General features: G+C 43.8%; 1 protein-coding gene across 3 annotated transcripts; it reads left to right on the forward strand.

Moving 5' to 3' along the window:
* Positions 1-2,464: 2,464 nt before the first annotated feature.
* On the forward strand, positions 2,465-10,820 carry LOC106563250 (uncharacterized). Of its 3 annotated transcripts, none has more exons than XM_014128666.3 (4): positions 2,465-2,553; positions 4,537-4,716; positions 8,315-8,476; positions 8,786-10,820. In XM_014128666.3, the coding sequence occupies exons 2-4, from the start codon at positions 4,539-4,541 to the stop codon at positions 9,196-9,198; spliced, it is 753 nt and encodes a 250-aa protein (XP_013984141.1). In that variant the 5' UTR covers positions 2,465-2,553; positions 4,537-4,538; the 3' UTR covers positions 9,199-10,820. The 3 variants fall into 3 exon arrangements, with proteins under 3 accessions (XP_013984141.1, XP_013984140.1, XP_082814308.1); XM_014128665.3 differs by lacking the exon at positions 2,465-2,553 and adding an exon at positions 2,560-3,029; XM_082958182.1 differs by lacking the exon at positions 2,465-2,553 and adding an exon at positions 3,037-3,993.
* The last annotated feature ends 15,417 nt before the right edge of the window (positions 10,821-26,237 follow it).

The following is a 26,237-nucleotide window of genomic DNA, read 5'->3' on the forward strand; positions in this document are numbered from 1 at the left end:
TTGTACATCTCAATTTTCAGTAGAAACCACATTTGTTTAAGCAAGCCAGCCATGTTTTTTTAAAAGACAGTATTTGAGGATGAATGAACTGTTTCGCTGAGAGCCAGGTGTAGCTGAAAAGAAAGCTCTGCTGTTAGTACAGCTTTATGTAGGCCCTTTCAGTTTGTGGGCACCGTTTGTCACCGTTATAGTGCATGAATGTATTGTTTTGTGTTGTGTTGTGTAGAGGCTTTGCTAAATGAGGATGAATGAACTGTTTTGCTGCCAGACAAGGCTCCGCTGAGAGCCAGGTGTAGCTGAAAAGAAAGCTCTGCTATTGGTACAGCTTTATGTAGGCCCAAACAGTTTGTGGGCACCGTTTGTCACCATTATAGTGCAATGAATGTATTATTTAGTGTTGTGTTGTGTTGAGGCTTTGCTGGCATGCATCCCAATTTTTTGGGGTTGAGTTTGCCCCAACAAGATTTACATGCTAAAATCGCCACTGGGGACTGCGATGTGGTATGGAGCTCGATTTGGCCTCTGCATGACTCCTGTTCTCCACATTTGTGTCACACCCTCCATATGGAGCCTCCAACCACATTTTTGGATCAAGCATAAATTGTTTTTTAAAGGCAATAAGTATGAATGCCCTGACTTCTGGAAATGCCGTATCACCATAAATGCTGCATGGCCAATGCAGACTTCAGATTGACGTCCCAAGGACCCCGGATAGTAATGGCCTTTGTAATTTCTGGTAATCCAGAGGAAGAGGAAGGGAGAGAAGGAAGCGAGGTGGTGGATGGGGGTTGGAAGAGCATGCTTGTTTGAAATGGAAAAGCGGTAGCTTTTGATAAATAAGAACATCAAGACGAAGCAGCTGCTTTATAAGTGGTATGCACTGTTGAGCGCTACATCCCGAGAGGTTCATGCTGATTGTGCAGAGCTTGTGACAGCCGGTTAAATGCCGTCCCTTGAGAAGGCAAGAACAAGATGTATGTCAGGAGAAGTGCAGTATTATCATAAGGAGACGTATACTTGGAATACAGAGGAGGAATGGAGGGAAAAAGAGAGGCAGAGGAGGTCTAAGAGAGAGAGGGAGGAAGAGGGTGAGATTGAGTCTGTTAAAAATGGCAGGAAAAGGGAGAAGGTTGGTAGAAAGTGTAAGCAGAGTGAGCTGAAGACAGGAGGAGAAATGGAAGTGAATGAGGTCGACGTATCAGAGGTGGTAGGTGTGGTGAAGTTCTCGGAGCCCGAGGCTTTTACCGAGGGTCAGCATAAAGATGAGTATGTGACAGCAGGAGTGAAGTTTTTCGAAAAGTGGACCCTTGCCTTTTGGCTGATCCATTTGTGGGTGAAAACAGAGTTGGGTGCTGTGGAATCGGTGAGGGTAATCAGAAGTGGTCTTGTGATAATTGTTTGTGTTTCTGCTGGTCAGAGGGAGAAGGTGCTCCGTGTTAAACGAATGAGGACCAGAAATGTGATTTGTTTTTCTCCCAAGAAAAGGGTGCCATTGAAAGGAGTGATTACTGGGGTAGCAGTAAATGTAAAAGTTGACCAATTTAAGGGGAAGATTCACAGTGTTTGGTGCGACGCAGACAGGGTGGCGTGAGTGGTGAAACAGAAGAGTCATTATCTGTTCTTTTGAGTTTTGATGTTGAGTCTTTGCCCGACAAAGTGATGTTAGGATATATAAGTTATCCTGTACGAGCTTCAGTGTCCGAATACATTACATTGTTACAGGTGTCAAGCTTATGGGCAAGTGGCAGCAGTGTGTAGGAGAGAGGTTCCTAGGTGTGAGAACTGTGCAGAAGGGCATGACACAAAGGAATGTGTAGCATTGGGGAAAGTAGTGGTATGTGTTAATTGTAGGGGTGCCAATGGGGCTGGGGATCAGAAATGTTCGTGCGAGAGAGGCAGGTTGAGGTTTCCAGGGTTAGAGTAGTGCAGAAGTTGTCATATGCTGGGGCAGTGAAGAAAGGAGAGGAAGATGGGTCAAGGGGGAGGGATCCTGAGAGGAGCGGTGTGAGTAGTAGATCTGTACCAGTACAGAGGGATAGGTCAACAAGTGATATGTTTCAGCAAGATTGGATTTTTAGCATTTATAGCAATGGTTATCACCTGTACTGCAGGGATGGAACGTAAATCACATTAAATTGAGGTTGTGGTGGCAGCTGTAGAGAGGTATTTGGGTGTGCGAGACTTGACACCAGAAGAGTTACATGGTGTGATAAGTGGTGGTGTCCCATCCTTTCATGTTTTTGGCCTGAGGTAGGGCTAAATCAATGTAAATAGTGGAGTAGGGTGGTGTTATTATGATGAAATTGTGAGTGTAGTGTTAAAAATAGAATGTAGGGTATTTGTTTATTTATAACTTTTTTAAGCAAAGTATAAGGGAGGTGGCAGTAGGTGGCGGTAATGCAACATTTATTGGATGCCGACTGCCGTTAAACCTCATCGAAGAAGACGGAAAGGAAGAGGAAAAGAGAGGATCAACTCGGCGGCAAATCTGTCTCCCCCAGCAGGTCGCGGTTTTTTTTCGTTGTTTCGCCCACCAAGCAAGTCGTTTTGTATGTAGGTCAATGACAATGTCGAATTTGGTCAACTAAAATATGAATGCTTTATATGCTACGTGAGATTAATTTGATCGAATAGAAGTTTCGTAATGCTTTAATTGTTATGAGTGTACAGATATAAGTAGGACACGTGACATCCCGGCAACTTTGAGAAACAACACTTTTTTATTGGAGTTGCCTCGAGATGACATGCATATTCATGTGATGAGGCAGTAGCATAGCATAGAAAGGATAGGCGGGAACTAGACAGCCCCTTTGTGGACAACAACTTCCATTTTTAGGGCAGAGAGACATGTAGTATCTTGTCAGTATATCCATTATCTTTGGCTAAATACAAACGACATAATCCCGTGTTAAAATGGGTTGAGATTACGTCAACTAAGAAACAATATATTTTTTAGCCACACCTATCAGTCATTGAGATATATATGAATAATTATATGTTCGTGGATTTCATAGTTTTTTTTTAGCTCGGTAAGTAACGTTAGCCATAGAAGTAGCTTGGGCAGGGTTGTTATTGTGCGCGTGCATTCTAAATAGCTACCTAGTTACTTGATTGATCATTTATTATCTGAGTTAATTCAGGGCACGAGAGGGGTTGGAAATGTGACATTTCGCAATGCCTAATTTTACACACCCATCATGTATAGCTAGCTTTTCAGACAATATGCTGAACAATAGACAATTCAGTTGTGTCGCATGACGTTTTTATTTGTATTATTTGGTTACCCCTGAATAGCACGTAACGTTAGCGAGTCTACATTTTAGTTTCAAACAGACTTTGTAGTGTATTGGGCTAGGCTTGGTGCTGGTTAGTGAAGGGTTAAGTGCTATATACATTACCTAACAACGTTAGCTAATTTTGATTCTGAGAAAATATTGCTGTTCTTTCAACAGTTCTCTCATTTTAGGTATTCCAACATTAGGTTTACAGTGTTAATGTTCCTACTACCTGCACCAGAACACTGCTTCTTAGTTAGGCTATTTTTTTGTGTGCATAATCTCTCATTACTTTGTAGGTGTAAACTGTATTTACATTGGAATCATATTATTATACTGAACAAAAATATAAATGCAACAATAAGGAAATCAGTCAATTTAAATAAATGAACTAGGCCCTAATCTATGGATTGGGCATGTGCGCAGCCATGGGTGGGCCTGGGAGGACATGGGCCGACCCAATTGGGAGCTGGGCCCACCCACTGGGGAGCCAGGCCCAGCCAATCAGAATCAGGTTTTCCCCACAAAAGGGCTTTATTACAAACACAAATACTCCTCAATTTCATCAGCAGCCCTGATGGCTGGTCTCAGACAGTCCCGCAGTTGTAGAAGCTGGAGGTGGAGATCCTGGGCTGGCATGGTTACACGTGGTCTGCGGTTGTGAGGCCGGTTGGACGTACTGCCAAACTCTCTAAAACGATGATGGAGGTGGCTTATGGTAGGGAAATGAATGTTAAATTCTCTAGCAACAGCTCTGGGTGGACATACCTGCAGTCAGCAGGCCAATTGCACACTACCTCAAAACCTGTGACATTGTATTGTGACAAAACTGCACATTTTAGTGGATTTTTATTCTCCCCAGCTCAAGGTTAATATGCCACACCTGTCAGGTGGATGGATTATTTTGTCAAAGGAGAAATGCTCACTAACAGGGATGTAAACAAACTTGTGCACAAAATTGGAGAGAAATAAGCTTTTTGTGTGTATGGAACATTTCTGTGGAAAAAGAGTTCGGCTCATGAAACATGGGACGAACACTTTACATGTTGTGTTTTATATTTTTGTTCACTATACATCTAACATAACCATACACATTGCTTGTCTGAAACAGTAAAAAAAAATCCAGAGTCCAGACTAGTACAACACCCAGCCTAAATTTGGCAACTGTTGCAAAGTCTGAGGTTGAAAAACCTTTCTCTGTTGTAAAGCAGCATCATTTGTAAAAATTGTTATTGGTAAGTCCATTTTGTCTCCCCTCCAGCCATGACTCTGAGCATGTCTCCGGCTGCGGTGTGCCAGTGCTTTACGCTGGTGTCACTGTGCACATCCATCGCCGACCCAAACTGGATCCAAGTCATCAACAACACTGACCCCGGAGGCAAACAGCTCATCTATGGTGTGGCTTTCATACTGCATGCGCCCCAGAACCTCACTGACACAGGTAGGGGCAAGACTGGAGGTGGAAGAAGTGTTGTACTGAAGATTGTCTTTTCATTCTTATCAAGTTTTATTGGTCGTATGTACGGAATACACATGGTATACACCGTCCAACGAAATGCTTGCTTGCAGGTTCCTTCTCGACAATGCAACATCAATAAGAAATAAAATAATATAAACAAAGTAAATCAGTAGAATATAATAAATATTTTTAGCATAAGTATAATACAGGAAGACAATATATAGTCCAATATTTACACATGTTTTGGGGAAGGCATGGATTGGGGGGCAGTGTCATGTTGACACTGTTAAAATGTGCTCACGCTATGCCTGATAACGTGTCTGTATTCCATTCTTCTATGTTTGCATTGTCCATATGCAATTGTGTGTATTCCCTGCTTGAGCACACTAGTCTGTGAGCAGCTGTGGGTGTACTGTAAATGTCTATACAGTGCCTTGACTTTTTCCCCATTTTGTTACGTTACAGCCTTATTCTAAAATTGATCAAATAAAAAATGTACACACAATACCCCATAATGACAAAGCGAAAACAGGTTTTTAGAATTTTTTTGCAAATGTATAAAACAGAAATACCTTATTTATATAAGTATTCAGACTCTTTGCTATGAGAGTTGAAATTGAGTGCATGTGCATCCTGTTTCCATTGATCATCCTTGATGTTTTTACAACTTGATTGGAGTCCACCTGTGGTAAATTCAGTTGTTTGGACATGATTTGGAAAGGCACACACCTGTCTATATCAGGTCCCGAAGTTGACATTGCATGTCAGAGCAAATACCAAGCCATGAGGTCGAAGGAATTGTCTGTAGAGCTCCTAGACAGGATTGTGTCGAGGCACAGATCTGGGGAAAGGTACCAAAACATTTCTGCAGCATTGAAGGTCCCCAAGAACACAGTGGCCTCCATCATTCTTTAAATGGAATAAGTTTGGCACCATCAAGACTCTTCCTAGAGCTGTCTGCCTGGCCAAACTGAGCAATCGGGGGAGAAGGGCCTTGATCAGGGAGGTGGCCAAGAACCCGATGGTCACTGACAGAGCTCTAGAGTTCTTCTGTGGAGATGGGTGAACTTTCCAGGACAGCCATCTCTGCAGCACTCCAACAATCAGACCTTTATGGTAGAGTGACCAGACGGAAGCCACTCCTCAGTAAAATACACATGACAGCCCGCATGGAGTTTGCCAAAAGGCACCTAAAGACTCTCAGACCATGAGAAACAAGAATCTTTGGTCTGATGAAAACAAGATGAAACTTGGTCTGAATGCCAAGCATCACGTCTGGAGGAAACCTGGCACCATCCCTACGGTGAAGCATGGTGGTGGCAGCATCATGCTGTGGGGATAATCTTCAGCGGCAGGGACTGGGAGACTAGTCAGGATCGAGGCAAAGATGAACAGAGCAATATACAGAGAGATCCTTGATGAAAACCACCTGCTCCAGAGCACTCAGGAACTCAAACTGGGGCAAAGGTTCACCTTCCAACAGGACAACGACCCTAAGCACACAGCCAAGAAAACGCAGGAGTGGCTTCGGGAGAAGTCTTTGAATGTCCTTGAGTGGCCCAGCCAGAGCCCGGACTTGAACCCGATCGAACATCTCGGGACAGACCAGAAAATTGCTGTGCAGCAATGCTCCCCATCCAACCTGACAGAGCTTGAGAGGATCTGCAGAGTAGAATGGGAGAAACTCCCCAAATACAGGCGTGCCAAGCTTGTAGCGTCATACCAAAGAAGACTCAAAGCTGTAATCGCTCCCAAAGGTGCTTCAACAAAGTACTGAGTAAACGGTCTGAATACTTACAGTACCAGTCAAAAGTTTGGACACACCTGCTCATTCCAGGGTTTTTCTTTATTTTTTACTATTTTCTACATTGTAGAATAATAGTGAAAACATCAACTATGAAATTACACATATGGAATCATGTAGTAAACAAAAAAGCGTTAAATAAATCAAAATATATTTGAGATTCTTAAAATTAGCCACCCCTTGTTTTGATGACAGCTTTGCACACCCTTGGCATTCTCTCAACCAGCTTCATGAGGTAGTCACCTGGAATGCATTTCAATTAACAAGTGTGCCTTGTTAAAAGTTAATGTGTGGAATTTCTTTCCTTCTTAATGTGTTTGAGCCAATCAGTTGTGTTGTGAGAAGGTAGGGGTGGTATACAGAAGAGAGCCATATTTGGTAAAAGATCATGTCCATATTATGGCAAGAACAGCTCAAATAAGCAAAGAGACACAACAGTTCATCATTACTTTAAGACATGAAGGTCAGTCAATCCAGAACATTTAAATAACTTTGAAAGTTTCTTCAAGTGCATCAAGCACTATGATTTTAAACTGGCTCTCATGAGGACATCCACAGGAAATGAAGACCCAGAGTTACCTCTGCTGCAGAGGATAAGTTCATTAGAGTTACCAGCCTCAGAAATTGCAGCCCAAATAAATTCTTCACAGAGTTCAAGTAACAGACACATCTCAACATCTACTGTTCAGAGGAGACTGTGTGAATCAGGCCTTCATGGTCAAATTGCTGCAAAGAAACCACTACTAAAACTAAAGGACACCAATAAAAAGAAGATACTTGCGTGGGCCAAGTAACACGAGAAATGAACATTAGACCGGTTGAAATCTGTCCTTTGGTCTGATGAACCAAATTTTCGATTTTTCGTTCCAACCGCCTTGTCTTTGTGAGACACAGAGTAGGTGAACGGATGATCTTTTCATGTGTGGTTCCCACCGTGAAGCATGCAGGAGGAGGTGTGGGAGTGCTTTGCTGGTGACACTGTCTGTGATTTATTTAGAATTCAAGGCACACTTAACCAGCATGGCTACCACAGCACTCTGCAGAGATACGCCATCCCATCTGGTTTGCTCTCAGTGGGACTATAATTTTTTTTTTAACAGGACAATGACCCAAACCTCCAGGCTGTGTAAGGGCTATTTGACAAAGAAGGAGAGGGTTGGAATGCTGCATCAGATGACCTGGCCTCCACAATCACCTGACCTCAACCCAATTGAGATGGTTTGGGATGAGTTGGACCGCAGAGTGAAAGAAAAGCAGCCAACAAGTGCTCAGCATATGTGGGAACTCCTTCAAGACTGTTGGAAAAGCATTCCAGGTGAAGCTGGTTGAGAAAATGCCAAGAGTGTGCAAAGCTGTCATCAAGGCAAAGGGTGGCTACTTTGAAGAATATAAAATATATTTTGATTTGTTTAACACTATTTGGTTACTACATGATTCCATGTGTTATTTTGTAGTTTTGATGTCTTCACTATTATTCTACAATGGAGAAAATAGTACAAATAAAGAAAAACCCTTGAATGAGTAGTTGTGTCCAAACTTTTGACTGGTACTGTATGTAACTGTCATATTTCAGTTGTTTTTAATAAATTTGCTATAATTTCTACAAACCTGTTTTTGCTTTGTCATTATGGGGTATTGTGTGTAGATTCCCCCCCCCCCCCCCCCGATCAATTTAATCCATTTTAGAATAAGGCTGTATCGTAATAAAATGTGGGAAAAGTCAGGTGGTCTGAATACTTTACGAATGAACTGTATGTGTGCGTTCCCTCCCTGCAGGTCCCCTGGGTGGCATAAATGGCTGGGGGGTGTGGCTGCTCTATGCCCTGGCGGCTCTGTGCTACAGTGCTGTCCTGCTCTCCAGCTCCTCCTTCCTATTGGACTTCCTGGGGACTGGGATGTCCCACCCTCGACTGGTGGTGTTACTCCACATCTCCACAGGTAACCTAACTTCTCTGTCTCTCGTTTTTATTTATTTCTCTCTTCCTCCTCTTGTTCTCTTTTGCTGTCATTATCTGTTTTCTGTGTCTTACTCACTGAGGGCTTATCACAATACTGTCATCACTTGAAGAAGAATGCACTCTCACAGGTCTCTTAAAATATGAACTCTCATAGAATGACGAGCCATGTCTGCTGAGCCATGTTAGCTTACATCACTCTCTGCAGTTCTCTCTGGGATTAATTAGTATGTCATTCTCTCTCTCTCTCTCTCTTACCCACTCTCTCTTTTCTTCCTTCCTCTCTCCCCAGTGGTTCTCCTCCTGTCTGTTCTGGGAGTTTGTGGGGCCTGCCTGTACATCATCCACTGCAACCTTCAGGAGGGCAAGTTTGGGCCACTGTGGGAATGGGTAGGGGGCTGGACCTGGCCTGGGTCTGGCTCCAGGAGCCAGGGAGGGGCGGCGGGGATGAAGCCTTACCCAGGGGAGAGCTTCTACATCACCATGCTGGGCCTGCTCTTCTCCTGCCTGGCCGGTGTGAGCAGCCTGGGGGACCCCACCTCCACCCAGAGGGACTACACAGCTGTGGTGGAGTGGGACGACAGTGACACAGAGCCCCTTACCCCCAGGGAGCAGGGAGTGGGACAGTCTGATGAAGAGGAGGGGGTAGGAGACGTGTTGCCTGAACTGACTCAGGGGGAGGTGGGTGGAAGTGGAGACTGCTAAAGGGGTTTGAATGTGTGGCCCAAAAGGCTTAGTTTCGGACTAGAATGCAAACCACACCACACATGGCCTGTAACAGACTTAATTAGACAGCAGTGCTGGCGCCTTCCCTGGTCATGTTTTGAATTCCTAAAGCTTCACTGGACCAAGCTGGTGGAATCCAGTCAGGAGCCAAAAAAGAGACCAGATACGTTTCCTAATGTTGTTTTAATGTTTGTCTGCCTAAAACATGCCTTCTCGGGGTATGTACAGTTGCACAACATCAAGTCAATAACCCATTTATGGGTTTAAAAAAAAAAATCCCTTGTGGGAGTTTATGCCCAGCGTCTCACACTTGACTCGACCAATATAAATCGTTCTTTGGCTAGCTGTGATATTTGGAAAAGTGTGACAAGAATGTAACGCGGTTAAGCTATTTCTGTCTGTGTGTGACCAGGGAAAGTGAGAGTCTGTATGTTATAATCGATGTGTGACACAAATTATATGCCCTTCCTGCTCATCAATGGGAACAAGCTTTGACCCTGTTCACATTACTGCAAAATAACCACTGGGGAATGTTCCGGATCAGCGAATGGTTTGTTACCATCAGAACCAGAAAATATGTTCAATGAACAGACGTTCAGACTGCTCAACATTGCGATCCTAACATAGCTCATGTTTGTACAATCACCTAGTCTCCTCTTCTAGTTAACATAAAAATCCCTAGATGAAGGTTTTTCTGATTCTTTTAACAGGTTGTTTTTTAACCTATGCATTATTTTAACTTCTTAAACCCTTTGCACAGTCTTCCATAGTGACACTTTAAGTTTCCCAAATGGTGGAAACAAATCACAGATTTCTATGGAAGATTTACCTGAAGTGTACTGAAACTGGAGTTTCCTTTGAGAAATTCAATTTAAAAAGCCCATTTTGGCTTCTATTATGGCCGCTATAGCTTTAATCACAAATTGAGGAACTATATATTAGCATGGTTGTTTACTACAATAGGAAAGATTGAGTGGGGATAGGAAGTCTTTCCTTTCCACAGTAGGTAGTGTAAATACATGGTTCTTGCTTTAAATGACTTGCTATCTAATCATATTTGAATATGACGTATTAAATATTTGATGTACTTAAATATTTGTTTCATAAAATGACACTGCTATTGGTCACTAGATACTTCAGATCACTGTGAAAATATATCCCGGTTTGGCATCTTTAGACGTCTACATTACAGCACAAACCACTGTATGTATGCTTATCCTACTTGAAGGTAACCAATAAGACAAGCTACTTGATGGTGCTTGGTTGCATGTGATGGTAGGACCATGGATATTGACTTGATAAATTAAGATGGCTGCCTAGAATCAGGTTTTCCTTACCCGCTTATACCCTCAAGGCCTGTTTCCTGGACATAGATTAATCTTTGTCCTGGACTAGGAAACATTTTCAATGGAGATTATGTTTTTAGTTCAAGACTAGGCTTAATATGTGTCCGGGAAACCGTCAATCTTTTCCTCAGGTACATAGGAAGACATTCCTTCTCTTATTCCAGGGTCACAGTCCCATCTCTATGAATCAGACTTCTCATTGTTGTTGTTTATGATGCTATTTATTCATTAAACTATTTTTGCGTATTTGTAAAACATGTGTACATGCATTTTCTTTCTGTTCCAGAACAGAAGTGTCCAGTCCAGTTACTCTCATTCCCACTCATCTGCTGTATGTGTTGGTGTCCGTCATCTCTGCCTCCTATAGGTTAATTTCCAACCAACATCATCAGGAAATGGTCTTCATCCAAAACCACAAGATGACCACACATGACCAGGTATTAACTTAGAATGTACATGGTAATTATCCAGTAATAACCTACAGTATGGATAACTTGTTTTCTTTGGGATTCATTTAAACAAGCCCCCACAACAGACACCATTTGGTACTAGGTTATGAAAATGTGTTTTAATTGTTTTAAGTACCTAACACCATACTATTTCCCTAGTAAATGCCAGAAACAGTACCATAAAATCAATTGCTACCCAAATTCGGCCTGTGGGAACATCTTATCAAATGAGGCATCTACTGTAGTAGAGGTCTAGGGATTTTCTCTTAAAACAATGAGATCGTCCCCCGATGATGTTTGTTGTAGTGGAATGTGTATATCTGACTACTCTATGCAGGGTTCCATCCTATCCAAAGAAAAGTTGTCTGGACCAATATCAATATTTTCCATAGTTACTGGCTTGTGTTTTTGTGGGGATGTTCTTATTTGTCATGGGAGTGTCTAACAACCCTGGACATGATTAAAATATGAATCCTGTCTGTTGTTGACAGTAGGTATCCTGGGGTATATGTCAGACTCATTATAGGGACTGCTAACCTTCTCTTCATTGACAATCAGATGGCTCTAAATATACCTCTCCATTTCAGAACTGTCCCACATCTTTCCCGAAGTCTTTCTGAATGCATAGGTAGGTTTTAGGGTTAGCCAGGCAGGACTCGCTGTGAACATGATGTCCCCTCTGTCAGCAAGCAATGACTTCAGCAGACAAACCACTCCTTGGTAAATATAAATAATCTAAAGATATGGTTGAATATAGCCAATATCTATCCTATTAGTAGATTGGCACAAGGTTGGTTTACACCTGGGTTGCACTGTTCCAATCAAAGCTTACCCCCCCCTCTCTTTTCCTTTCCCCAAAGCTTCCTCTACTGTCACGACTCCACTCCCGTCTCCCATTGGATGGAAACCATTGCCATAGTAACCTTGACAAATTGTTGATGTTGCCAGTGAATTTGTGAATGAGAGATAAGAAAGGAGAGAAGCAGGGGAGAGTCAAAGAGCCTATTTTAGTGGTGGTGTTGCGCCGATGGGTAACTGAGTGTGTGTGTGTGTGAGTCTGAGCCTGTATGTACAGTCTGAGCCTGTAGGTACAATTGGAAGTATACATACACTTAGGTTGGAATCATTAAAACTTGTTTTTAAACCACTCCACAAATTTCTTGTTAACAAACTATAGTTTTAGCAAGTTGGTTAGAACATCTACTTTGTGCATGATACAAGTAATTTTTCCAACAATTGTTTACAGACAGATTATTTCACTTATAATTCACTGTATCACAATTCCAGTGGGTCAGAAGTGTATATACACTAAGTTGACTGTGCCTTTAAACAGCTTGGAAAATTCCAGAAAATTATGTAATGGCTTTAGAAGCTTCTGATGAGCTTATTGACATCATTTGAGTCAATTGAAGGTGTACCTGTGGATGTATTTCAAGGCCTACCTTCAAACTCAGTGCCTCTGCTTGACATCATGGAAAATCCAAAGAAATCAGCCAAGACCTCAGGAAAAAAATTGGAGACCTCCACAAGTCTGGTTCATGATTGGGAGCAATTTCCAAACGCCTGAAGGTACCACATTCATCTGTACAAACAGTAGTACGCAAGTATAAACACCATGGGAACACGCAGCAGTCATACCACTCAGGAAGAAGACGCGTTCTGTCTCCTAGAGATGACCGTGCTTTGGTGCGAAAAGTGCAAATCAATCCGAGAACAACAGCAAAGGACCTTGTGAAGATGCTGGAGGAAACAGGTACAAAAGTATCTATATCCCCAATAAAACGAGTCCTATATCGACATAACCTGAAAGGCCGCTCAGCAAGGAAGAAGCCACTGCTCCAAAGCCCCAATAAAAAAGTCAGACTACGGTTTGTAGCTGCACATGGGGACAAAGATCGTACTTTTTGGAGAAATGTCCTCTGGTCTGATGAATCAAAAATAGAACTTTGGCCATAATGACCATCGTTATGTTTGGAGGAAAAAGGGGGAGGCTTGCAAGCCGAAGAACCCAACCGTGAAGCACGGGAGTGGCAGCATCATGTTGTGGGGGTGCTTTGCTGTAGGAGGGACTGGTGCACTTCACAAAATAGATGGCATCATGAGGGAGGAAAATGATGTGGATATATTGAAGCAACATATCAAGACATCAGTCAGGAAGTTAAAGCTTGGTCGCAAATGGGTCTTACAAATGGACAATGACCCCAAGCATTCTTCCAAAGTTGTGGCAAAATGGCTTAAGGACAACAAAGTCAAGGTATTGGAGTGGCCATCACAAAGCCCTGATCTCAATCCTATAGAAAATATGTGGGCAGAACTGAAAAAGGGTGTGTGAGCAAGGAGGCCTACAAACCTGACTCAGTTACACCAGCTCTTGTCAGGAGCAATGGGCCAAAATTGACCCAACTTATTGTGGAATGCTTGTGGAAGGCTACCCAAAATGTTTGACCCAAGTTAAACAATTTAAAGGCAATGCTACCAAATACTAATTGAGTATATGTAAACTTCTGACCAACTGGGAATGTGATGAAAGAAATAAAAGCTGAAATAAATCATTCTCTCTACTATTATTCTGACATTTCACGTTCTTAAAATAAACTGGTGATTCTAACTGACCTAAGACAGGGAATCTTTACTCGGATTAAATGTCAGGGATTGTGAAAAACTGAGTTTAAATGTATTTGGCTAAGGTGTATGTAAACTTCTGACTTCAACTGTACATGTGTGAATATGTTAGCACTGGTTTACTGTACTAAAATGTACCTGAAGGAACATATTTTCATGTAAATAGTCTGGAATTTGGTGCATTTCCAAAACAACATGACTGCAGAAAACCCTTAGTTGCCCATGAGAACTTCTCAGGGCCCTCTCTTATCCTCTCTGAGACACAACTCTTAAGACCGTTATTACCCTGCAGAGGTAGTGGGGGATGGGCTTTCCATTGTTTAAAGACACTGCCCCTCAACTTTCACACCTCTAAAGTTAAGGGGCAGTGTCTTTAAACAATGGAAAGCCCATCTCCCCACTACCTCTGCAGGGTAATAACGGTCTTAACGCTTCGAACACACCAATTGCATCACTGCTGCATAACATTTTGCGCAGCTAGGCAACTATACTGCTGCAGGTATCTTTTGCAGATGGTCGCAAGTGGTTGGACACATAGAGGAGAGAATCATTTTCGCAGTATCCTCAAAACCCTGTCTTTTTGACACAACTGCTGACAGCTACAGGGACATAAACACAAAAAATGCTGCTTGGAGACAAGTGTCCACGATAGTAGGATTGCCAGGTCAGTTTAGTAGTGAGCTTGTGATAGATGTGGCTAGTTAACCTTAGCTAGCTAACCTAGCTTGCTAATCTAGCCAATGAGGGGGGGGGGGGGGTGTGTGTGTGTGTGTGTGTGTGTGAAAGAAATAGTCATAACTTATGCTAGTTACTACCCCTGATAACTTTACCAAATAATCATGTTTGAGAGTGTGAGTGTGTATGTCAGATAAATAGTAATAGAAATGGTAGATACTACTGTACCCCTGATAATTTGTTCAGATAACCGTGTGTGTGTGTACAGTAGGTGACATGTTCATGATAGCTATCTAATAACTATAGTAATGCTAGGTAATGGTTTGGCTTATCATGATCATGTCTATGTAGAAGAAGATTTTAGGAGGAAGTGGAGAGGACTCAGGTATCAGAGAGAGAGAAGGGCAGAGAAAGAGAGGAAGAGTTCTGGGTCAGCAGCTTCAGGCCAGCAGCCTTGGCGCTTCTGCGACAGTTTTTTTTCTGGATCCATTTATTGTGCCTATGGCAACGAGTGGCAATTTTACAGCCAGACCCTCTACTATGTCATCCACAAGTGTTGTCCCCACCGGTGTATCAAGACCCTCAACGTCATCTACAAGTGCGACCATCGCCTCCACCGGTGCAGCGAGACACTCTACAACATCTACATCATCCACAAATATGACCACCACCGGTGCAGCCATGGAAGATGATGAAATGGAGAAAGCACCTCTGGATCTAGGACCACCTGAGATTATTATGAACGTCACGGAAGTGACCACTGAGGACCTCGTTGAACAGGATGTGGCCATGGAGACAAACGAGGAGAGAAACAGAGAGAGAAACATGGAGAGAAACGAAGAGGAACAACGTCACACCAGGCGTCATCGGAGGTACCAGCCCCCAGATCCACTCAACTCATTTCAGCAGAGGCTCTTCCAAGCTGTCGAGAGGGATGCATCCCAACCTGATGCTCACAGGAAGGAGGATGAAGAGACCCTCTTTGCCATGAGCCTGGTGCCAACACTGAAGAGGCTGCCTCAGCAAAGAAAAGCAGCAGTCAAGGTTAAAATGTATCAGCTACTTTTCGAAGCTGAGTTCAGTGGTAAAAAAGAAAATTCTCTACATCACAGGTAGTGTCATAAGTGATGCGACAGTGAAATAAAATAGGTAATTTTTACAGTATACTCATGTAGGCTAATTGGTATTTCAGATCAAAGTATTAATATGAGGCAAATGTATAGCTGTTGTTTCTGGGTTAGAAAATATCCTAAAACAACTGTTTGCTGTCTAAATATATTCATATTTTGATCTGAAATGCAAATTCCATGAGTAAACAGCGAGTATGACCAACTTTACTGCACTGTTCCAATATTTATGCCTTTAACTACACTATACAAGCAGTATTTAGTTAACATAAGTCTCACCTTCTATGGTGTTATATTATGTAATGCTTGTATGTGTTGTTTTTCTCTTCCCTTCCAGAGATGGAGTCAATTTAGCCGAGCAGCTCACAGGAAGGACAGGAAGAGGAGAGGAGTTGTCTGGTTGTTGTTTTGACCTCCCTCATTATACCTTTCCTTTCACACACGTCTGTTCTGTTTAAATTCAGTCAATTCATAAAGTCATTTGTTTCTAAAGTCTTAGGATAGCATTCATTATTAGTGTTACATAGATTTCTGAATTGACAGAATTGAAACTCATACACCGGAGAATTCAGATGCTCTTGTTGGTCTCTTACAAGACTAAAGGTCAATATATTTCTTTCATTTAAAACCACTTGAAAACCAGGGTGTTGAAACTGTTTGTGAAGTTAGATTCCATCGACTGGTCCATGACGTCCAAGGGCCATTTGTTTGTTTAGCTGTGTTATGGCTACACATTATTTATTTATTTTCAGAGACAGAGACACACACACACCTCTCCTCCACTCCTCTCTGTACCTCAGATCTCCAGTGTCCTGCCCTTTCTCTCTTTATGGCCATGTCTGCAGTTCCCCTACTACGTCTAGGCTTTATGAGTAGTCCCTGTATCTGTCTGCAGTTCCCCTACTACGTCTAGGCTTTATGAGTAGTCACTACGTCTAGGCTTTATGAGTAGTCCCTGTATCTGTCTGCAGTTCCCCTACTACGTCTAGGCTTTATGAGTAGTCCCTGTATCTGTCTGCAGTTCCTCTACTACGTCTAGGCTTTATGAGTAGTCCCTGTATCTGTCTGCAGTTCCCCTACTACGTCTAGGCTTTATGAGTAGTCCCTGTATCTGTCTGCAGTTCCCCTACTATGTCTAGGCTTTATGAGTAGTCCCTGTATCTGTCTGAAGTTCCCCTACTACGTCTAGGCTTTATGAGTAGTCCCTGTATCTGTCTGAAGTTCCCCTACTACGTCTAGGCTTTATGAGTAGTCCCTGTATCTCTCTGCAGTTCCCCTATTACGTCTAGGCTTTATGAGTAGTCCCTGTATCTCTCTGCAGTTCCCCTACTACGTCTAGGCTTTATCAGTAGTCCCTGTATCTCTCTGCAGTTGTGCCAAAAATACATGCTCTTGTTGTTCTCTTCCAGATTACACATTCATTTTTTAAATTTTTTACACGCACACCTCTTTCAATAGTTTTACGTTTTTAAACATTTTTACAACACAAATACCTGTCATGTTCTTTCCTGTACTTGATTACATATTAAATGATGTTTTCATAGTCAGTTGTTTATTAATATCTCATTTAGACTTAATCTGCTTATTTCTTCCCTACACCTTTGCAGATCTAAGACAAGATGAAAGTAAAAACACATTCTCTTCCTAATTTAGTTTTTCTTCCACCTGTATTTTGTCAGGCCAGTGAACATGGTGGTAAACTGTACTATTTGTATGGACCCTAGGTTACCCTTTCCCTTTATCATACTAACTGTATGTCGTATAACCTTAATTAGTGCTCCTGCTCACCTGATGTACCATGCCAGGTGTGTATAATACTGACGTTAATGGGAGAGGGAAGGGGTTAAGGTGTGGTCTTTACTCCCAAATGTCACTTAAATATAGCTTACAAATGAAGAGAGACAATGATACATTGAGCCACGGCCTTCCCTGTGGCTCAGTTGGTAGAGCATCCGCCGCTGTGTGCAACGCCAGCATGGTGTGTGCAACGCCAGCATGGTGTGTGCAACGCCAGCATGGTGTGTGCAACGCCAGCATGGTGTGTGCAACGCCAGGGTTGTGGGTTCGATTCCCACGGGGGGCCAGTACAAAAGAGAAGAAGAAAAAAATGCATGAAATGAAATGTATGCATTCACTACTGTAAGTCGCTCTGGATAAGAGCGTCTGCTAAATGACTAAAATGTAAATGTAATACATAAAGTAATCTGGGGGGAAAAATGCAATTTTATGGACAATGGTGGATGGTTCTTAAAATAACCTTTGTGTTATGGGGCTCTTAAAAGAGCTGTTTCACTCCACGGCATACTGCCATGGGACTTCACCTGCTGGCGATGAGAAGTAGGTGGTCAGCTTCTCCCTCACCTGGAGTGCCTGTCTGGGGGCGTTGTTGGCACCTGCCCTGGTGACATCAGGTAGGTGATCATTTGGCGTGCCCATCTCCATTCGGAGCGGCTCCTGGAATGACCTCCGCAGGTAGTTGTGGAGAACACGTGGCCTTCGCGCAGGCATCGACATTTGAGGGGCTGAGACCAAGCACTCTCCAATACATTCTCCATCGTGCTGCCAGAATCCCAAAGGCGCATTCAACAACTAACCTTGCCCTGGACAGTCGTTTGTTAAAGATCCTTACAAGCTTTGGCAGCTGGCGTCCAGTGTAGGGCCTCATGAGGTTGGGTCTTAAAGGGAAGGCCTCGTCGCCGACGAAGACGTGGGGAACAGGTCCCAGGTCCTCAGCCCCAGGGAGTGATGCAGGTGGTGGAATCTCCAGGGTGCCTTCCTGAAGTGCCTGGCCGAAGGCAGAGTCCCGGAGGGACCCGCCATCACTTCCCAACACAGAAACAGTAGATGGCATCTACTACAGCCGAGAGTACAACTGAATATGTACCCTTGTAGTTGTAGAATTGCGAACCTGAGCACGGTGGAGCCTGGATTACTAAGTTTCCCGTCAATGGAGCCAAGACAGTTGGGGAAATTCCACCTCTCCAGGAACTCGGCAGCGATGGCCCTCCAGTCTTCCTCCTTGGGGACAGGCATGTATTCACCAACCAGACAGTCCCAAATGGCTTGTGCCACAGAAGGGACAATGCCTGCCACCGTGGACCGTCCAACTCGGAAGCTGAATCCTATGGTCCTGTAGGAATCCCCTGTCGCCAAGAATCTGAAATATAATTCAAAATAATGATCAATATTGTGTGTAACTTGAATTCCACCCACATATTATATCTACTCATTTAGCTACCTCATTACAGTTTATTATGCTCTACTAATTATATTGTAATACTCATCAACCATCATTAACAATGTCTTGAAACAGTACAATTCAGTCTATGACTATATCAATACACTGTAGCCCAGGCCAACTCTACTCTTAGAAAGAATGGTACTATCTACTTAAAAGGGTTCTCCGGCTGTCCCCATAGGAGATCCCTTTTTTGTTCCAGGTAGTACCCCTATTGGGTTCCATGTATAACACTTTCCCCAAAGGTTTATACCTGGAACCAAAAATGATTATCCTATGGGGAAAGCAGGACACTTTTGGAACCTTTTTCAATGCTGCAAGGCAAACTAAGCATTCCATTGGAAATTAATGTACTTCTGGTGTATCAAAACGCAAATACACAGTCGGTGTGTTCGAAGCGTAAGAGTTGTGTCTCAGAGAGGATAAGAGGGCCCTCTCCTGGAATATTGTGTTGCTAAGGGTAACCAGAATCACATGACCGGGTCAGCCAATCAGTGGCCTAGTCTGGGGTTGGAGACCCCAGTCTGCCCCTCAACTCTTTAGTTGTTTCCAGGAGGAGGGCAGGTTGAGACAACCTCTGTAAACTCCTGTCCTCCACATCAACTCACATGTGGAGTTGGGTATGGGTATGTAAACATATATAATGTTTACATACCCTACATTACTCATCTCATATGTATATACTGTACTCTATACCATCTACTGCATCTTGCCTATGCTGTTTGGCCATCGCTCATCCATATATCTATATGTACATATTCTTATTCATTCGTTGTTGTGAAATTGTTAGATTACTTGTTAGATATTACTGCATGGTCGGAACTAGAAGCACAAGCATTTCGCTACACTCGCATTAACATCTGCTAACCATGTGTATGTGACCAATAAAATTTCATTTGATTTGACATCTGGAAATGTTCATATAGACAATCCAGCCTCTGGACTTCCTCACCAGTGTTTAGTGCATCTTTGACCACACAACCACTATCACCTACACTTCTATTAGTCTCCTCTTCCTGTGTGCTGTGTGTGTCTATTTGGTGTGTGGTAATAAAGTGTGAATTGTATCCCTGTCTCCTACTGGTCACTTACGTCTTCACTGGGGTGCTAGGACAATTCTACCTATATCTAAACTGGCACCTCTATCTGAGTCCACCCCCAGTTGATGGTGCTCTTTTACAATTATGTATTTATTTTACAACCCTAATATTCAGTCTTCTGTGAGGCAAGTGGACCATTCCTTCAACAGAGCTTCCTGAGTTATGCGTGCATGTGGAGTTCATCTACATGGAGGAGTGGAGAGAGGGATTAGGAGAGAAGCGACGGACGATCCTACTAGTGGAGCTGTGAAATTCCTCTTTGTATCCCTTCTTCCTCAGTTTTCCTCTCTCTCTTCTCTTTAGTGACATTCAGCCATGGCTGCTCATAAATTAAAAAAGAGGAAAGAGAAAGAACAGTGGTGTTATTCAAGATGGATGTCAGATTCTGTTTTACTAGCATACTTGCATGCGGTTCCTTCTCTTAGTAGCCTATCTGTGTGTGTGTGTTTATATATATATATATATATATATATATATATATATATATATATATCACACACACACACACACTACTGTTCAAAGGTTTGGGGTCACTTAGAAATGTCCTTGTTTTTAAAAGAAAAGCAAATTTTTTTTGTCCATTTAAAATAACATCAAATTGATCAGAAATACAGTGTACACATTGTTAACATTGTTAACTTCTAGACATCAGGACTGCAATTACTCACCACAGACTAGCAGAATCTTTTTACTTCTTTCATGACTCTGACGAGCCCGAGACGGAGGATATACGGCTTCCTCGGGAACAGGCCCCGACTCCCATGATCTGCGTGAAGAGGAGGTGGAGAAAGAGAGGCTGGAGAGCGGGCTGCCTTCGGAGAATTCGAAGGCGATTGAATAAACCCCCACTTCCCTCAATTCTGCTAGCAAACGTGCAATCTTTGGACAATAAAATCGCCGAGTTATGGGGAAGATTAAACTACCAACGGGACATTAAAAACTGTAACATCTTATGCTTCACGGAGTCGTGGCTGAATGATGACAATATCAACATACAGCTGGCTGGTTATACAATGTACCGGCAGGATAGAACCGCGGCGTCTGGTAAGACAAGAGGTGGTGGACTATGTATTTTTGTAAATAACAGCTGGTGCACTATCTAAGGAAGTCTCGAGCTATTGCTCGCCTGAGTTTGAGTATATCATGATACGCTGAAGACCACACTACCTACCGAGAGAGTTCTCATCTGTATTCTTCATAGCTGTTTACATACCACCTCAGAGGTTGGCACTAAAATAGCATTGAATGAGTTGTATTCCGCGATAAGCAAACAAGAAAACGCTCACCCAGAGGCGGTGCTACTAGTAGCCGGGGACTTTAATGCAGGGAAACTTAAATCAGTTTTACCAAATTTCTATCAGCATGTTAAATGTGCAACCAGAGGGAAAAGAACTCTGGACCACCTATACTCCACACACAGAGACGCAAACAAAGCTCTCCCTCGCGCTCCATTTGGCAAATCTGACCATAATTTCATCCTCCTGATTCCTGCGTCGTACCCACAGTGACCATACGTACATACCCCAACCAGAAACCATGGATTACAAATCAAATCAAAGTTTATTTGTCACGTGCGCTGAATACAACAGGTGTAGACCTTACAGTGAAATGCTTACTTACAGGCTCTAACCAATAGTGCAAAAAAAAGGTGTGTGTGTGTGTGTGTAGGTAAGTAAAGAAATAAAACAACAGTAAAAACACATTTGAAAATAAGAATAGCAAGGCTATATACAGACACCGGTTAGTCAGGCTTATTGAGGTAGTATGTACATGTAGAAAGTCGCCCCCATGGTTAAAGTGACTATGCATATATGATGAACAGAGAGTAGCAGTAGCGTAAAAAGGGGGGTTGGCGGGTGGTGGGACACAATGCAGATAGCCCGGTTAGCCAATGTGCGGGAGCACTGGTTGGTCGGGCCAATTGAGGTAGTATGTACATGAAGATATAGTTAAAGTGACTATGCATACAAGATAAACAGAGAGTAGCAGCAGCGTAAAAGAGGGGTTGGGGGGGGGGGGCACACAATGCAAATAGTCCTGGTAACCATTTGGTTACCTGTTCAGGAGTCTTATGGCTTGGGGGTAAAAACTGTTGAGAAGCCTTTTTGTCCTAGACTTGGCACTCCGGTACCGCAGAGAACAGTCTATGACTGGGGTGGCTGGGGTCTTTGACAATTTTTAGGGCCTTCCTCTGGCACCGCCTGGTGTAGAGGTCCTGGATGGCAAGCAGCTTTGCCCCAGGGATGTACTGGGCCTTACGCACTACCATCTGAAGTGCCTTGCGGTCGGAGGCCAAGCAATTGCCGTACCAGGCAGTGATGCAACCGGTCAGGATGCTCTCGATGTTGCAGCTGTAGAACCTTTTGAGGATCTCAGGACCCATGCCAAATCATTACAGGCATCATCCGCACTGAGCTAAAGGCTAGAACTGACGCTTTCAAGGAGCAGGACTTTGACCCAGAAGCTTATAAGGAATCCCGCTATGCCCTCCGACGAAGGATCAAACAGGCAAAGCATCAATACAGGACTAAGATCGAGTCGCACTACACCGGCTCTGACGCTTGTCCGATGTGGCAGGGCTTGCAAACCATTACAGACTACAAAGGGAGGCACAGCCGAGAGCTGCCCAGTGACACGAGCCTACCAGATCAGCTAAACTACTTCTATGCTCGCTTCGAGGCAAATAACACTGAAACATGCATGAGAGCACCAGCTGTACAGGAAGACTGTGTGATCACGCTCTCCGCAGCCGATGTGAGTAAGACCTTTTAAACAGGTCAACATTCACAAGACCACAGGTCCAGACGGATTACCTGGACGTGTACTGCGAGCATACGCTGACCAACTAGCAAGTGTCTTCACTGACATTTTCAACCTCTCCCTGTCCGAATCTGTAATATCAACATGTTTTAAGCAGACCACCATAATGCCTGTGCCCAAGAACACTAAAGTAACCTGCCTAAATGACTACCGACCCGTAGTACTCACGTCTGTAGCCATGAAGTGCTTTGAAAGTCTGGTCATGGCTCACATCAACACCATCATCCCAGAAACCCTAGACCCATTCCAATTTGCATACCGCCCCAACAGATCCACAGATGACGCAATTTCTATTGCACTCCACACTACCCTTTTCCACTTGGACAAAAGGAATACCTATGTGAGAATGCTATTCATTAACTATAGCTCAACGTTCAACACCATAGTGCCCTCAAAGCTCATCAATAAGCTAAGGACCCTGGGACTAAACACCTCCCTCTGCAACAGGTTCCTGGACTTCCTGACGGGTCGCCCCCAGGTGGTAAGACTAGGTAACAACACATCCGCCAGGCACGAATCCAACACCATTAAATTTGCTGATGACACAACAGTGGCAAGCCTGATCACCGACAACAACGAGACAGCCTATAGGGAGGAGGTCAGAGACCTGGCCGTGTGGAGCCAGGACAACAACCTCTCCCTCAACGTGATCAAGACAAAGGAGATGGTTGTGGACTATAGGAAAAAGAGGACCGAGCACTCCCCCATTCTCATCGATGGGGCTGCAGTGGAGCAGGTTGAGAGCTTCAAGTTCCTTGGTGTCCACATCACCAACAAACTAACATGGTCCAAGCACACCAAGACAGTCATGAAGAGGGCACGACAAAACCTATTCCCCCTCAGCAGACGGAAAAGATTTGGCATGGGTCCTCAGATCCTCAAAAGGTTCTACTGTTGCACCATCTAGAGCATCCTGACAGGTTGCATCACTGCCTGGTATGGCAACTGCTTGGCCTCCAACCGCAAGGCACTACAGAGGGTAGTGCGAACGACCCAGGACATCACCATCCAGGACCTCTATACCAGGCAGTGTCAGAGGAAGGCCCTAAACATTGTCAGACTCCAGCCAACCTAGTCATAAAGTGTTCTCTCTGCTACCGCACGGCAAGCGGTACCGGAGCGCAAAGTCTAGGTCTAAGAGCCTCCTAAACAGCTTCTACCCCCAAGCCATAAGACTCCTGAACATCTAGTCAAATGGCTACCCAGACTATTTGCATTGCCCCCACCCCTCTCCACACCACTGCCACTCTCTGTTGTCATCTATGCACAGTCACTTGACTCTGTACCGGCACCCGGTATATGTTATTTTTTACTGCTGCTCTTTAATTTCTTGTTGCTTGTATCTCTTATTCTTACCTGTATTTTTTTTAACTGCACTGTAGGTTAGGGGCTCGTAAATAAGCATTTCACTGTAAGGTCTACACCTGTTGTATTTGGCGCATGTGACTAACAACATTTGATTTGATTTGAAATGACTATTGTAGCAGGAAATGGCAGATTTTTTATGCAATATCTACATAGGCGTACAATGGCCCATTATCAGCAACCATCACTCCTGTGTTCCAATGGTATGTTGTGTTAGCTAATCCAAGTTTAGCATTTTAAAAAGATAATTCATCGTTAGAAAACCCTTTGGCAATTATGTTAGCACAGCTGAACACTGTTGTGCTGATTTTAAATTAGCAATAAAACTGGCCTTCCTTAGACTAGTTGAGTATCCGGAACATCAGCATTTGTGGGTTCAATTATAGGCTCAAAATGGCCAGAAACAAAGCCCTTTCTTCTGAAACTCGTCTGAAACATTTACATTTACATTTAAGTCATTTAGCAGACGCTCTTATCCAGAGCGACTTACAAATTGGTGCATTCACCTTATAATATCCAGTGGAGCAACCACTTTACAATAGTGCATCTAAATCTTTTAAGGGGGGGTTAGAAGGATTACTTTATCCTATCCCAGGTATTCCTTAAAGAGGTGGGGTTTCAGGTCTAATCTTGTTCTGAGAAATGAAGGCTATTCCATGCGAGAAATTGCCAAGAAACTGAAAATCTCGTACAACGCTGTGTACTGCTCCCTTCACAGAACAGCGCAAACTGGCCCTAACCAGAATAGAAAGAGTGGGGGGCCCCGGTGCTGAGCAAGAGGACAAGTACATTAGAGTGTCTAGTTTGAGAAACAGACTCCTCACAAGTCCTCAACTGGCAGCTTCATTAAATAGTACCCGCAAAACACCAGTCTCAACGTCAACAGTGAAGAGGCAACTCCGGGATGCTGGCCTTTAAAGAAAAAGAAAGAAACTAACTAGTCAGTTACTAACAAATTCTTATTTACAATGATGGCCTACCCCAGCCAAACCCAGACGATGTTGGGTCAATATTGCGCCGCCCCATGGGACTCCCAATCACTGCTGGTTGTGATACAGCCTGGAATCGAACCACGGTCTGTAGTGACACCTCTAGCACTGAGATTTCAAATTTATTTTATAAAGCCCTTCTTACATCAGCTGATATCTCAAAGTGCTGTACAGAAACCCAGCCTAAAGCCCCAAACAGCAAGCAATGCAGGTGTAGAAGCATGGTGGCTAGGAAAAACTCCCTAGAAAGGCCAGAACCTAGGAAGAAACCTAGAGAGGAACCAGGCTATGAGGGGTGGCCAGTCCTCTTCTGGCTGTGCCGGGTGGAGATTATAACAGATCATGGCCAAGATGTTCAAATGTTCATAGATGACCAGCAGGGTCAAATAATAATAATCACAGTAGTTGTTGAGGGTGCAACGGGTCAGCACCTCAGGAGTAAATGTCAGTTGGCTTTTCATAGCCGACCATTCAGAGTATCTCTACCGCTCCTGCTGTCTCTAGACAGTTGGAAACAGCAGGTCTGGGACAGGGAGCACGTCCGGTGAACAGGTCAGGGTTCCATAGCCGCAGGCAGAACAGTTGAAACTGGAGCAGCAGCACAGCCAGGTGGACTGGGGACAGCAAGGCGTCATCAGGCCGAGAGAGAGAGAGAGAAAGAAAGAGAGAGAGAGAGAGAGAGAGAGAGAGAGAGAGAGAGAGAGAGAGAGAGAGAGAGAGAGAGAGAAAATACTTCAATTCACACAGGACACCGGATAAGACAGGAGAAATACTCCAGATATAACAGACTGACCCTAGCCCCCTGACACAAACTACTGCAGCATAAATACTGAAGGCTGAGACAGGAGAGGTCGGGAGACACTATGGCCCCATCCAAAGATACCCCCGGACAGGGCCAAACAGGCAGGATATAACCCCACCCACTTTGCCAAAGCACAGCCCCCACACCACTAGAGGGATATCTTCAACCACCAACTTACCATCCTAAGACAAGGCCGAGTATAGCCCACAAAGATCTCCTCCACGGCACAACCCAAGGGGGCACGCCAACCCAGACAGGAAGATCACGTCAGTGACTCAACCCACTCAAGTGACGCACCCCTCCCAGGGACGGCATGGAAGAGCACCAGTAAGCCAGTGACTCAGCCCCTGTAATAGGGTTAGAGGCAGAGAATCCCAGTGGAGAGAGGGGAACCGGCCAGGCAGAGACAGCAAGGGCGGTTCGTTGCTCCAGTGCCTTTCCGTTCACCGTCACACTCCTGGGCCAGACTACACTCAATCATAGGA

The sequence above is a fragment of the Salmo salar genome, chromosome 11 (genome assembly GCF_965601325.2).
Source record: "Salmo salar chromosome 11, fSalSal1, whole genome shotgun sequence".
Taxonomy (NCBI): domain Eukaryota; kingdom Metazoa; phylum Chordata; class Actinopteri; order Salmoniformes; family Salmonidae; genus Salmo; species Salmo salar.

What these genes read in the sequence shown, in the direction of transcription:
- LOC106563250 (XM_082958182.1), top strand. An exon ending in CCAGAACCTCACTGACACAG is followed by an intron (nt 4,717 to 8,314) that starts GTAGGGGCAAGA and finishes CCCTCCCTGCAG; the next exon opens with GTCCCCTGGGTGGCATAAAT. An exon ending in GTTACTCCACATCTCCACAG is followed by an intron (nt 8,477 to 8,785) that starts GTAACCTAACTT and finishes CTCTCTCCCCAG; the next exon opens with TGGTTCTCCTCCTGTCTGTT.